Source organism: Nothobranchius furzeri, chromosome 3, assembly GCF_043380555.1.
Source record: "Nothobranchius furzeri strain GRZ-AD chromosome 3, NfurGRZ-RIMD1, whole genome shotgun sequence".
Classification (NCBI taxonomy): Eukaryota; Metazoa; Chordata; class Actinopteri; order Cyprinodontiformes; family Nothobranchiidae; genus Nothobranchius; species Nothobranchius furzeri.
This window is the reverse complement of record NC_091743.1, coordinates 47,937,079-47,949,084: the sequence shown is the minus strand read 5'-3', so window position 1 is coordinate 47,949,084 and position 12,006 is coordinate 47,937,079. Positions and strand designations below refer to the sequence as shown.

At 42.5% G+C, this 12,006-nt stretch overlaps 1 protein-coding gene across 1 annotated transcript in view; it reads right to left on the bottom strand.

The window, feature by feature from the left end:
- The window catches only part of col7a1 (collagen, type VII, alpha 1), a 103,787-nt gene extending 96,681 nt beyond the window's left edge, over positions 1 to 7,106 (bottom strand). Inside the window, exons 1-2 of the mRNA XM_070549245.1 lie at positions 6,889 to 7,106; positions 2,184 to 2,256 (exon numbers count right to left, since the gene is read on the bottom strand). Coding sequence (XP_070405346.1) covers positions 2,184 to 2,247 — 64 coding nt within the window. The 5' untranslated portion in view covers positions 2,248 to 2,256; positions 6,889 to 7,106. The remainder of the gene's footprint in view (positions 1 to 2,183; positions 2,257 to 6,888) is intronic.
- Positions 7,107 to 12,006: the final 4,900 nt, after the last annotated feature.

Here is a 12,006-nt window from a genome sequence, read left to right as displayed (position 1 = left end):
ACTGAAGAACAAATAATATACGATAATCGTCCAGCAAGTTGTTGTGTGACAAAATCTTAAAACTGCTGAATCGGGCACGTTAAAACAACAACAGCCTTTGTGCAAAACTGTGACTGTCAGTTTATTTGTAATGCAGATCATCGTTTGTTTGTATGATTTATGGTTAAAATAATTCACATGTTGCTGGTTATGTAAACTCTTTGACTAAAGCTACAATAGCAAATCTGCAAAACAAGCTAACAAAGTTCTAACATAATAAAGCTATAAATATTTTGTGAAGATGAAAAAAAAAAGAACAAAGGGAAATTAAAACAAGGGGTTGACTTGCATCTGCCTAAAACCTCAGCCAAAGACACAGCTTGGTCCGAAACCAACTATTGGGCCATCTGTCACTCCAAACCACCGCACCTGCCTGGGTCCTCCAATCATTATGCACTCACGTGGCAACAGAACACCTCTGGTGTGAGAAGTTGAGAAACAGCCGGCTGCTACCACTTTAACTTTAGGACAAACTACCAGAGTCTCAAAAAAGAAAAACACCATTTGAAGTCACAGACAACAAAAGATGTTTGGACCTAGAAAACGGCGACTGGTTATCAACACTCTCTTGTTTCCTCTGGCAACGTGGGTCTTTTGTATCTGGTGGACATAGCACAAGGGAGGGAGCTGACAGGAGGGGTGAGAGCTTTAAAAATGTACAGTAGTTTCCAGAGGTGTGGACTCGTGTCACATGACTTGGACTTGAGTCAGACTCGAGTCATGATTTTAATGACTTCTGACTTGACTTGATAAAATCTATAAAAACTTAAGACTTGACTCGGACTTGAACGCCAATGACTTGCAACTTGAATCGACTTGCATCAGTTGACTTGATGATGACTTGAGCATATTTGATATTTTAGCACAAAAGTGACCCGACGTGGACAAAAATCATAAATCTTTCTTGGTTCTGGGTGTGATCTTGTTCTGCTAACTGCAGCAGCACTTTGTTTAGAATCAGTTTCAGTTGCTCTTTCTGCTTGTTTGAGCAAAAAACAAATGAAGCTTTAATTCTGGAATTTATTTATTATCATTGTCATTAAATTGAAGTTTGGACAGATGACTTGATTATGACTTCAAATATCAAAGTCAAGGACTTGGACTTGACTTGGACTTCGTTGTCTTTGACTTGGACTTGACTCGAGACATACTTGTGACTTACTTGTGACTTGCAAAGCAGTGACACCTCTGGTGGTTTCACCAGAATAATGTGGGTGGCCCTACAGAGTGAGGGGGAACAAAGTACCGGAGGAAAAGTTTCATACCTGAAGTCGACCAGCATCAGTTTTGACCCAGATAAAAATCAGTTACCAGGCCCGGATGTAGGCATGGACAAGGAGGGGCAATGCCCCCCTAAAAATACTGACTGCCCCCCCAAATGCGATGACATGTAGAAATCCCAAATTTGAAATGATTTGATGAAAAAGGGTCAGCTCTCTCTCTCTCTCTCTCTCTCTCTCTCTCTCTCTCTCTCTCTCTCTCTCTCTCTCTCTCTCTCTCTCTCTCTCTCTCTCTCTCTTCTCTCTTTCTCTCCCTCTCTCTCTCTTCTATGGTCTCTGTACTACCTTGTAGATGAGTATTTTTTAACATTCATCATTTTTGGCATACGTGTTTATTTATTAAGTAAACAGTTAAACACACGCTGTCTCTGCCAAGTCTATACGTTATCATAGCAGAGACACAGTGGCTAATCTCGCTCTAGATTATAATCTCTCCCCTAAGGACGACACGCTATACAGAGGCCGCCACATCAGGAAGAAACAGGACGTACAGCAGCGTTCTTCCTCGGGCAGAAAGGCTCGCTAACACACTGCTGAACAAGGGAAGTGTGGGTTCCCTTTCATCATAAAGTTTAATATAAATGAAACGACAACATAAATTACTTTGTCTGTGCATACCTGACATGAATGAGGGTGTGCATGTACTGTCAGGTGGCCCAAAGGCATTTCAGCTTTCTATACTGTAAAGACTGTTCTAAATGAAATGGAAAATAAGATATGGCCAAAATTTTCAACCCAAGGTTTCTGAAGAAAAGGCATGATGGGATGTTAGCTACGTTTTGTACAGCGTATGATCATTAGGGAGTCACATGTTTGGATTCAGGCGTCTCCTCAGATGGAGAGGTAAGAAAAGGATCTGTTTACCCTGAGCATCAGCGCCTTTCATAGAGAACAGCAGGACCGTGACAAAGAACAGTGTGCTCCACATCTTCACAACCTGCACACACAAACAGAAACATCAGTTCATTATTTGAACCATCACATTTGTTGCATGAGCCTTCTCTCATCATCTCTGACTAGTTGAGATTGCAGCAGCTCCTTTTGCTGATCACTGTGACTTCCTGTCCATTAATCTGCCTGGCAGCAGCTGCCGAATGCTGCAGCTCTTTTGTCATTTTGTGTTTTCTTACACTTCTCATTTTTCCTGCCTGCTTGGTCTTCATCTCGCAGCATCTTTCATATCCAGCCTGCCGGCTTTACTACTTTCTGCTAGTCTTCCTGTCCTACACGTTTGACAATCAGATTAATCCTCCAAGCTCCAAGCTGTATTTGCATGTTACATTTTCAGACAAGTACATGACTGTTAACACTGTTTTTAAACCAGCACTGTCACTAGCATTGGACCAATACAAATTGGAGGTGTCCAAACTGTAAACGCCACAAAAACGAGCTAAAGAAGGAATATCCTCCATTTTCAAGTAGTTAAAGTATCTTTCTGGAGTTTTCCTCTTTCAGAAATTATGCATGATTTGTCAGACATCCATAAAAGTGATTATCTTACCATGTACTGTGATATAATATGAGCAATACATCTTTTTTTTTTGCTGCACACGCCCCCTGCCCCGCAGAGCTCCGTGCAATAGGAAACTGAGCCTCGACTAGAACTAACCAATAGCGTTAGACTACTGCTTGCTTGATTCAAATTTAAGGAATACCTCGGCTGATGCAGAGTTTATGAACTTCTCACGGACAAGTAAGTCTCTAAAATATAAATATATGAGAACACAACGTGACATGAGAATAATACTTGTAAACTGTTTTTTAGCTCTGTTTGTCGGCTACAGAAGCACATTTATAAACAGAAATGTGAAGTTGCCGTCTTAAAATAACGGAAGGAGTGTGATATGCTTGTCAGCCACTAGATGGTGCCATCGGATATGAGAAATACTCTGGAAAGAAGCTTTAAGTGAATTCCCTTTAAAAGGTTAATATTAGGGATGTCCCGATTCTTCTTTTTCACTTCCGATACGATACCGATATTGCAGCCTATGAAAAAAATTACAATATTTTTAACTATTTGTTGCAAAAATGTGAACCTAAAAGGACATCTTCTATCTGAGACTTTTGATGGGGTCTGATATAATCCGATACGGTGTTTTTGTATTACTCTCGATACTGGTATCGGAACGGGACATCCCTAGTAAATACCTCAAGGTTAACGACCTCAGAGATTAATTGTCCCACTCTGAACATCAGAAATGTATTGATGAAAATATGGAACATGACTAAATAAAACCCACATGAACGTTATCATCCAAATTAGATTTGCTTTCTCAGTGATGCTTTCGCATTACTTGTAAATATGAGTAAACATTACATGCATTATTTTCATGTTATAACAGTCTGCCTTTATGCTCAGCTCCTTTTTAACTTAATTCTCATGCCTAAACCACTACTAAAGTATTTTACTGTTTCATAATTATTGAATCTATCTCTAGTCAGGTGGAGTAGATGGGTTAACAACAGAAGAGTCACAGTTATAAACACTGATAACTCTGACAGTATGCATTTTTTAATTATTGATTTGAGCTTATTTACTTTTTTGAATGATGAATGACCTGCACTAGTGCTTTTCTAAGTCAGAGGACCACAAAGTGCTTTAGTGAATCATCCATTCACTCCCTGGTGCTCTGGGGCTCACTGGCAGAAGTGCCACCAGTCCCTCCAACCACCACCAGCAGGCAAGCAGGGTGAAGTGTTTTACCCAAGGACACAACTATGACAGACTAAGCAGGTTGGGAACCTGCAACCCTCCAGTTAAGGGTCAGGTACTTCACTCCTTTGCCACCCCTTTAATCTTTTTCTGCAAATGAACTCTTAGTTCTTAGTAATCTGATTGACCTTTTTCCTCGTTGAGATGAGGTAAGTGTGCAGACGCCTCAGATACATGGCTGTCAAAAAGGAGCAAATCCTTCAAACTGATTCATTCACTCATTCACCTACAGTATTTTCATTATTAGCTCTTTTGGTAAAAAAATGTCGATGTAAGCATTACACACTGCTACTCATACTGTAGACATATATTATTAGCAGATAGACAAAGATGCAAACACTTTCTAGGCCCGTCTCTTCTCTTTATGACATACATTATGTGATGAACTCAGACAGAGGCCATATTTCAACGTTAATGTGTCTGTATCTGTCTTTGGAGGTTGTTCATCTGGAGGGCAGATGCCAGACTCTCATCAACAAAACACATCATTGATGTACCTGTAAATCTAAAACATGCTGGATTTTTTTCCGTCACAAGAACAAATCTTCTTTTGTACGTTCGCTCTGTGTTTGTGTTCGTAATCTACTTCTTTGTTCTTTTTTTACACAGTTTAGTAAAGTTTACCTGACATGTTTTTGTTTTTTTGGAAGTGACGCCACCAACACCGGCGACTCTGATGATGACTAGAGACATTAGTTGAAACATGTCAGGTAAAAAACTATTTTTTTTACTAAACTGTGTAAAAAAGAACTAAGACATGGTTTAAGAAATAATCTGTTTTCAGTTGTGACCACATTTATCACTGAAGACTATATTAAGGGACGTTTTTAAGAAGTAAAACAGAAATGTTGGTAAACTAAAACTAAAGATATCTAAACATTTTCCACCTTATTGTCATTATAAAATAAGCATTTGCAGTAGCTCAGGCTAGCGTTTGCAGTAGCTCGGGCTAGCGTTTGCAGTAGCTCGGGGTAGTGTTTGCAATAGCTCGGGCTAGCATTAGCAGTAGCTCAGTCTAGCGTTTGCAGTAGCTCGGGGTAGTGTTTGCATTAGCTCGGGCTAGCGTTTGCAGTAGCTCGGGCTAGCGTTTACAGTAGCTCGGGGTAGTGTTTGCAATAGCTCGGGCTAGCATTAGCAGTAGCTCAGGGTAGTGTTTGCAATAGCTCGGGCTAGCATTAGCAGTAGCTCAGGGTAGTGTTTGCAATAGCTCGGGCTAGCAGTAGCAGTAGCTCGGGCTAGCGTTTGCAGTAGCTCGGGGTAGTGTTTGCAATAGCTCGGGCTAGCATTTGCAGTAGCTCGGGCTAGCGTTTGCAGTAGCTCGGGGTAGCGTTTGCAATAGCTTGGGCTAGCATTTGCAGTAGCTCGGGCTAGCGTTTGCAGTAGCTCAGGCTAGCGTTTGCAGTAGCTCGGGGTAGTGTTTGCAATAGCTCGGGCTAGCATTAGCAGTAGCTCGGGGTAGCGTTTGCAATAGCTCGGGCTAGCCTTTGCAGTAGCTCAGGCTAGCGTTTGCAGTAGCTCGAGGTAGTGTTGTTCTGCTGTTAGAATGACTGTGGCTAATATATTGCTGACGTGGAAGTGGGTGGGACATGCAGATGTAAGGTGATGTGTCAAAGTTTATGATTTGTTTAACCAGCTTTTCTCAGATTAAGCGGGTCTGCAATGTGACAGACTGTCTGAAACTGCCCCAACAAACACCAGCTCAGGGACAGACTGTCACACAACAGCTCGAAGAGGGTGAGATGTCATAATGAATTACACTAAAACTGATTAAAGAGGAATCTCACTGCAGAGTTTAGTGAGTCATGGGTGCTGGTGACCCATCTGAGCCACTGACCCAGAGTCTTGTGACCCCTCAGGTCAAAAATATCTCTAACTCCAACAATAACAGTGGCTTCAGCCAAATGTTCAAAAATCCCCATTATTGGGAAATTCGTTCCCCTCTGTGAATCGTCAAATGAAGCTTTGAGCCATTTGCAAGCTTAACAAATACCAATCCATGAAAACGTCTCTCTTTCTAGAACAGGAGTATGTCCTGCAATGACAGGGAAATGCAGATCTTTCTGCTTCATATGCTTTAGCCACATAACAGTGAAAGAGCGATAAAAGTGCACATAGAAAAGTAATTTTGAATTAATTCTCAAACGCAAGCATTTGCAGCTGCAATCTTCCAAAGATGACACATTTTAGGATCAGTCCAAGAGCCGGAGGGGCTCACCAAAAACCTAACAGTGTCTGTCTGCAGCTAAACAAAAGAAGGGTGAAGAGGAGGCAGGGAGGAAGAGGGCATGGATTGTTGCTGTTGTTTGATAAACCACAATAAAGCAGCCGTAGAACTCATATGGAAAACAGATAACTGGAACAGTAGAGTAACTAAAGCAGAAAAGGAAGTGTGTGTGTGTGTGTGTGTGTGTGTGTGTGTGTGTGTGTGTGTGTGTGTGTGTGTGTGTGTGTGTGTGTGTGTGTGTGTGTGTGTGTGTGTGTGTGTGTGTGTGTGGTGGGGGTGGGGGTGGGGGGTCCATCCATCACAGACTGTCAATGTCCTTTACTAAAGAAGTTCAACTGAGGTCAGCAGAGCTCTGACTCCTGTCTGCAGAGTTTGCAAGAATATTTTAATTTTTCTGCTTTTAGCAGTCTTGCACTGAAGCCGTAATGATCGTTTCTAATTGCACAGAGGATAACCATTGCAGTAAAAGATAAGGTGGTGAAAGTTCTGCACAGACTTGTTCAAAGTCCTCAGAGAAGGAAATGGTGCACACAATCCAAATGCACAGCAGGCATATTTTACACGAACAGGCAGCAGCAGCAAGCTGAACTCATTCAGACAGCTAAGTTAGAGCCTCGGAGGTCCGGTCTCACCTGAGGGTCTGCTCTCCGCTCACTGGACCACAGCTTCCCACCTGACGCGCAACCAGTCCGGGCCGTATGTGCAGCGTGAGGCGACGCGGCTCGGTCTCCGGTGTCCAACGTCACAACTGAGCTGAACGCAAGGAGCCTCCACGGTGATTAAAGCCGAGTTGTTCCTTCTGCATCCCAGTGGAGGACTGTCAGCGCTGATTCTGGTTTCAGCTCAAAGCTGCAGCGGAACAGTCCAGACTTGTTCGGATGCCTGCAGGAGAGTCATCCTAGCTCTCCCTTTTTTATCACGTCGGTCTCTTATTTTATTCTACTAACCCCGTTTAAACTGGACACAGCCTGTGTTAAAGATTTAGACTTAAAATGATCTGTTATTTTTTTCACTTAATTATTTTAACACTTGTGATTTTTTTTTGTTCAGCTATTGGCAGATTTTTGTTGTGTGTTTTAAAGAAGCGTTGATGCGTCCATCCAATAAAATGCTTGATTTATGTAAAAACATGTTTTCAGGAGTTTGAGCTCAGGTCCTTCTCAAAAGAAGGGTATTAATGGATCTTCTCAAGACTCCTATTAAAATAAACTGGGCTGAAGTTTAAGAGAGGAGCCGGTGAGGATGAGGCTCCTTTTTCTATATGTACTTGTTGGAAGGACTTTGTTGGTTATATATATATATATATATATATATATATATATATATATATATATATATATATATATATATATATATATATATATATATATATATATATACATTTATTTATATATATAAATGTCTGCCAAACCTCTTAGCATCTGCAACAATTGAAATTAGATTTAGCAACAGGTTGCTAAATAAAAAAATCTCTATTATATATGTGTATTTCTGGTAAAGTGTAATATTTAAAAATACAATAAGTAACAATTTTACAGTAAAAGACTCACAAAACAGTTTGACGTCTCACTTATGTTGGAAGGAAACTTAGACATTTTACTCAAACAGATTTCATTCTCAACCGACATGTGTGGTTATCAGTTTGTCTCCCCTTAAAAAGGCCAAAGAGGGATGTATACTTTGTTTACAATCTGTTGTATAATTCTTAATTCGTAGAAATGAGACCTGAAAATGTTCCCCCGACATTCATCATTTTAAAAAAGATTTTTTTATTATCTGAAATCCTTGAAACTCGTGAAAAGCTCAACTGCCCGAAATTTTTTATTTTTTATTTCAAAGGGAGGGCAGGCAGTTTGGCTCACTTTTAGCATCTAGAGACAGTTCAGTAGAACCAAAGCTAAACTTATCTCCTCACTGTGCGTTCATCTTGTTAACACCTTAATCTAACAGCTGAAATGTTTCCCCAGCCTTCCTTAGTGTCTACAAGAGTGATTCATTACTAAATTAAACAAATCAGCTGTTTATGATCTAAAACATTTAGGACTCATGCTGGAAGAAGACTGCAGCGCCAGATATGTCAGTTCAATTTCTTTCTAAGTCCAAAAAGACCGAACCGGCTCTCTGAAGTTGCAAATGAGGTATTCTGGCCACAAGAGGGGGTGGAGGTCTGAGGGACTTTTCATTAATCCTAGTGATGCACCGATATGAAATTTTGGGCCAATACCGATATCCGATATTAAGATCACTGTTATGGCCGATAACCAGTATTTGCCGATACCGATATACTGACATCAATGCTTCTAAAATCAGCAGATTTTGTATAGATTGAAAATTATTAAAGCTGAATTTACGCTATTATGTACACTTAACACACATGTGTATGGCTCTGAGATGATTTCATTCTCTGTTCACATGACTAAACAGTTATATATCACCCCCTCACCCTCTGAAACAGGCAAACAAATGGAGAAGAGATGGAAAAATATTGGTTGTTAATATCGGTCCGGTTTTATTTATCGAACCGATATGTTAAAAAATGACGAACATTTGCCAATACCGATATTGATGCCGATATATTGTCCATCCCTAATAAACCCTGTAACGAGTCTTTTAGGACACACTAGCTCAAGAACATGATTTTAAAATATGAAAAAGTAGCATAGTATCCCTTTAAGAAGACGTTCCTCGTTTTCTTGACCTAATTTTCTTCTCTGTAATGTTATATTTGATAGATTTTTTTATTTCCTTTTATCCCCATATCTAAGTTATTTGTTTGTGATTGTTGATTAATTAAAAAAGAAAAAACAAGTTTGTAATTTAGCCTGCCTCCATTCTTCCTGGTTCCACATCAATTCATCTGCAAATGGACAATAGCAGCATTGTGGACACAATGTTATCCAGAAACAGGAGCAAGCCAGAAATTATTTATTGTACCCCAAGAAGCCACGGCATCTTTGTATTTTACTCTAATATCGGGTGAAGAAGGCTCATCACAGGGGAGGGGGATGTCCAGGAGGGGGAGGACCCAACCTTACCTGGATGTCCTATGTCTTATATATTCTGGAAGTTGTGCAAATGCAGGGATGGGAGTATATATTCTGCTGGGGTGGGGCTGGGTTGGTGCCCTCGGACTCTGTGAAGCTCTGTGACGCTGCTGCTTTGGGCCCTGGCAAGATGGGCTGGGGTCTCCATGCCCTGGGTGGCATTTTGGCAACAGAGGTGCCCATTGGGGCCAGTGGGGGAGCTGGCTCCCTGGAGGGCTTAAGTCCAACCAGCCATTCCTCCCCATCCCCGCATATTTCTCTCCTCCTGCTCCCTCACATCATCACACAATCATAGGACCTTGAGGGGTGGACAAGTCAGGTGGTGCGAGTATGGACCCAATTTCCGCAGTCCTGTGGTAACCTGCCCCCCAATTTTATTTGCACCTTAAACACTTCCACCAACGACATTCCACGCAAACACACACTTAGGGCCTTGGGAGTGAGCACATTAGACGGCATTTGGCAGGGGTATTTTTTTTCAGCCTCATTCCGAGTGCCAGTGCCCACTTCCAATTTTAACCTGCACTGAGACACTGAGGGCTGTGGGTGCAAGTGGGGTGGTGTGGTGGCATCAGCTGGCGTAGCCCAGACGATGCCCGCACTGCCCGCTCACCACAGCCACGGAATACACCTCATCAACACTCACTAACACCGTATTGGAGCAGGCCGAGGAAGACTAGGGGTCTTAGCACACCTCTGTTGTCGCTTGGCTTCCTGGGGCTGGAGGCTAGGAGGGCGATCTGGCTGTCTGGTTGGGGTGGTGGGTTGCTTTGCTCAGTGTTGTGCGGGGTACCCTGCTCATCAGCACCCCAGCAGAAAGGATTGAACTCTGGGAACCGGTAATGATTGTACCCCATGTGCAGCAGCACCAGGACCAGAGTGAATAGGGTGTGTATGGGGAGCATGAGTGGGTGTCCGGCGTGCATTTTTGTAAGTCTTGGGTTGTATGTGCATGTGTGAGCATGAGGGAGGGAGTGTGTGACTGTGTTTGTGTATGACTGTATATGTCAGGTGGGGCCTTTGACTCCTCCCTTCTCCTGGGACTTCTTTTGATGCTATACATCTTCGTCTCCCCTCCCTCTGCCACACCTGGTGTGGAGTGTGGTGCCTTGGTCTGCCTGAGTGTTTGAGGCTCCTACGTCAGGGGGTTTAAGATTTTTGGCATCTGCCTGATCAATCCCGGTGGCTGCCTGGTGGGGTCTGGGTCCCTGGGCTCAGCTGGGTCCCCGATGGGGGTGGTCGCCCCTGGGTCCCGGGTTGCTGGGTCCCGGGCTTGGCCGGCTGGGGGGTGAGAGGCTGCGGGCGGGCCTGCCGGGGCAATCCTCTGCGCCTCTCAAGGGGGGCAGGGGCTTTTCTGGTCGTGGTCTCCTTGGGGTCCCTGTGCTCTGGGGCAGCTCCTGTATCTCTGGGACTTGGAGCTTCCCCCGTCTCCTACACATCTTTGGGGGGCAGATCTGTGGCCCCTCACACTCTCTATTGGATGCTCCCATAGAGAAACCTTACATAAACAAACGCGTGTACACACACAGGTGCTCACATGGTGCTCTCATAAGTATAGACTTGGGCACGTTCAACACATGTCTTAAGGCTATGGTTGGCCCTCAATGCACTGTGATTTATTATCGTGTGGATGTTCAATTAAACAATGTTGATTTTACATTTCTTCATCAAGTTGATGCAGTGATAGCTTGCTCCTGTTGTATTGTTGTGTGTTCCTTTTCTGCAGGTCTAGAAGCAGACTCTTGTTCATCACACACACACACACACACACACACACACACACACACACACACACACACACACACACACACACACACACACACACACACACACACACACACACCTTTTGTCTCTTCCTTTCTTTTTCACCTCTGTCTCCGTGTCAGGTCGAAATTACAAAGCATTAAAAAAACAATAACAAGAAAGTTTTAAGTATCAGGCGTGACATTAAAAGCAGAAGCTTTGATGCTCCACCTGAGAGTAAATCTGTAAGGCTTGTTACCAGCATTCAGATATTAATTCTGTTTGCTTCACAGCCAGACAGGACACGAAAAAAAATGTAGTTAGTCAAATATAAAATTTTACTTAATGCACACACTCATAATCACTTAATGTTACGAGACCAGACACTAAACCAGCTATGTGTTGTGAATGCCACTCAACTATTAATACAGCAAATTGTGGCAAAGTGTTTGTAAAATATAGATAGGGACATTTTGTGTTTGCTAATGTTAAAGAGCAAGTCACCCCCAAAATGTTTTTTTGCTGATAAACTTCATGAGTGTCTAATCATGCTGTAGACCATACAGTCAATAATTTGGTACTTTAGTGCAGTTTAATTAAAATTTAAATATTTTGCCTAAAACTGTCAGTGTCGTACCATCTTCAGATAAAAACACTGCATTTGAATTTAAATCTACCATTGCTATTGGCTCAAAGGTACCCCATGATGTTAGCTGGTACATTTTGATGTCACAATGCCGCTGTGAGCCTGTGTGTGTGTGTGTGTGTGTGTGTGTGTGTGTGTGTGTGTGTGTGTGTGTGTGTGTGTGTGTGTGTGTGCGTGCGTGCGTGCGTGCGTGCGTGCGTGCGTGCGTGCGTGTGTGTGTACTTGTTATTTCTGCCAGGCAACATAATTTATTGCATTTTTCAAACAGGAAGTAGGAGAGGAGTACGACTGGTAAGAGGTGACTTGCTCTTTAAGTA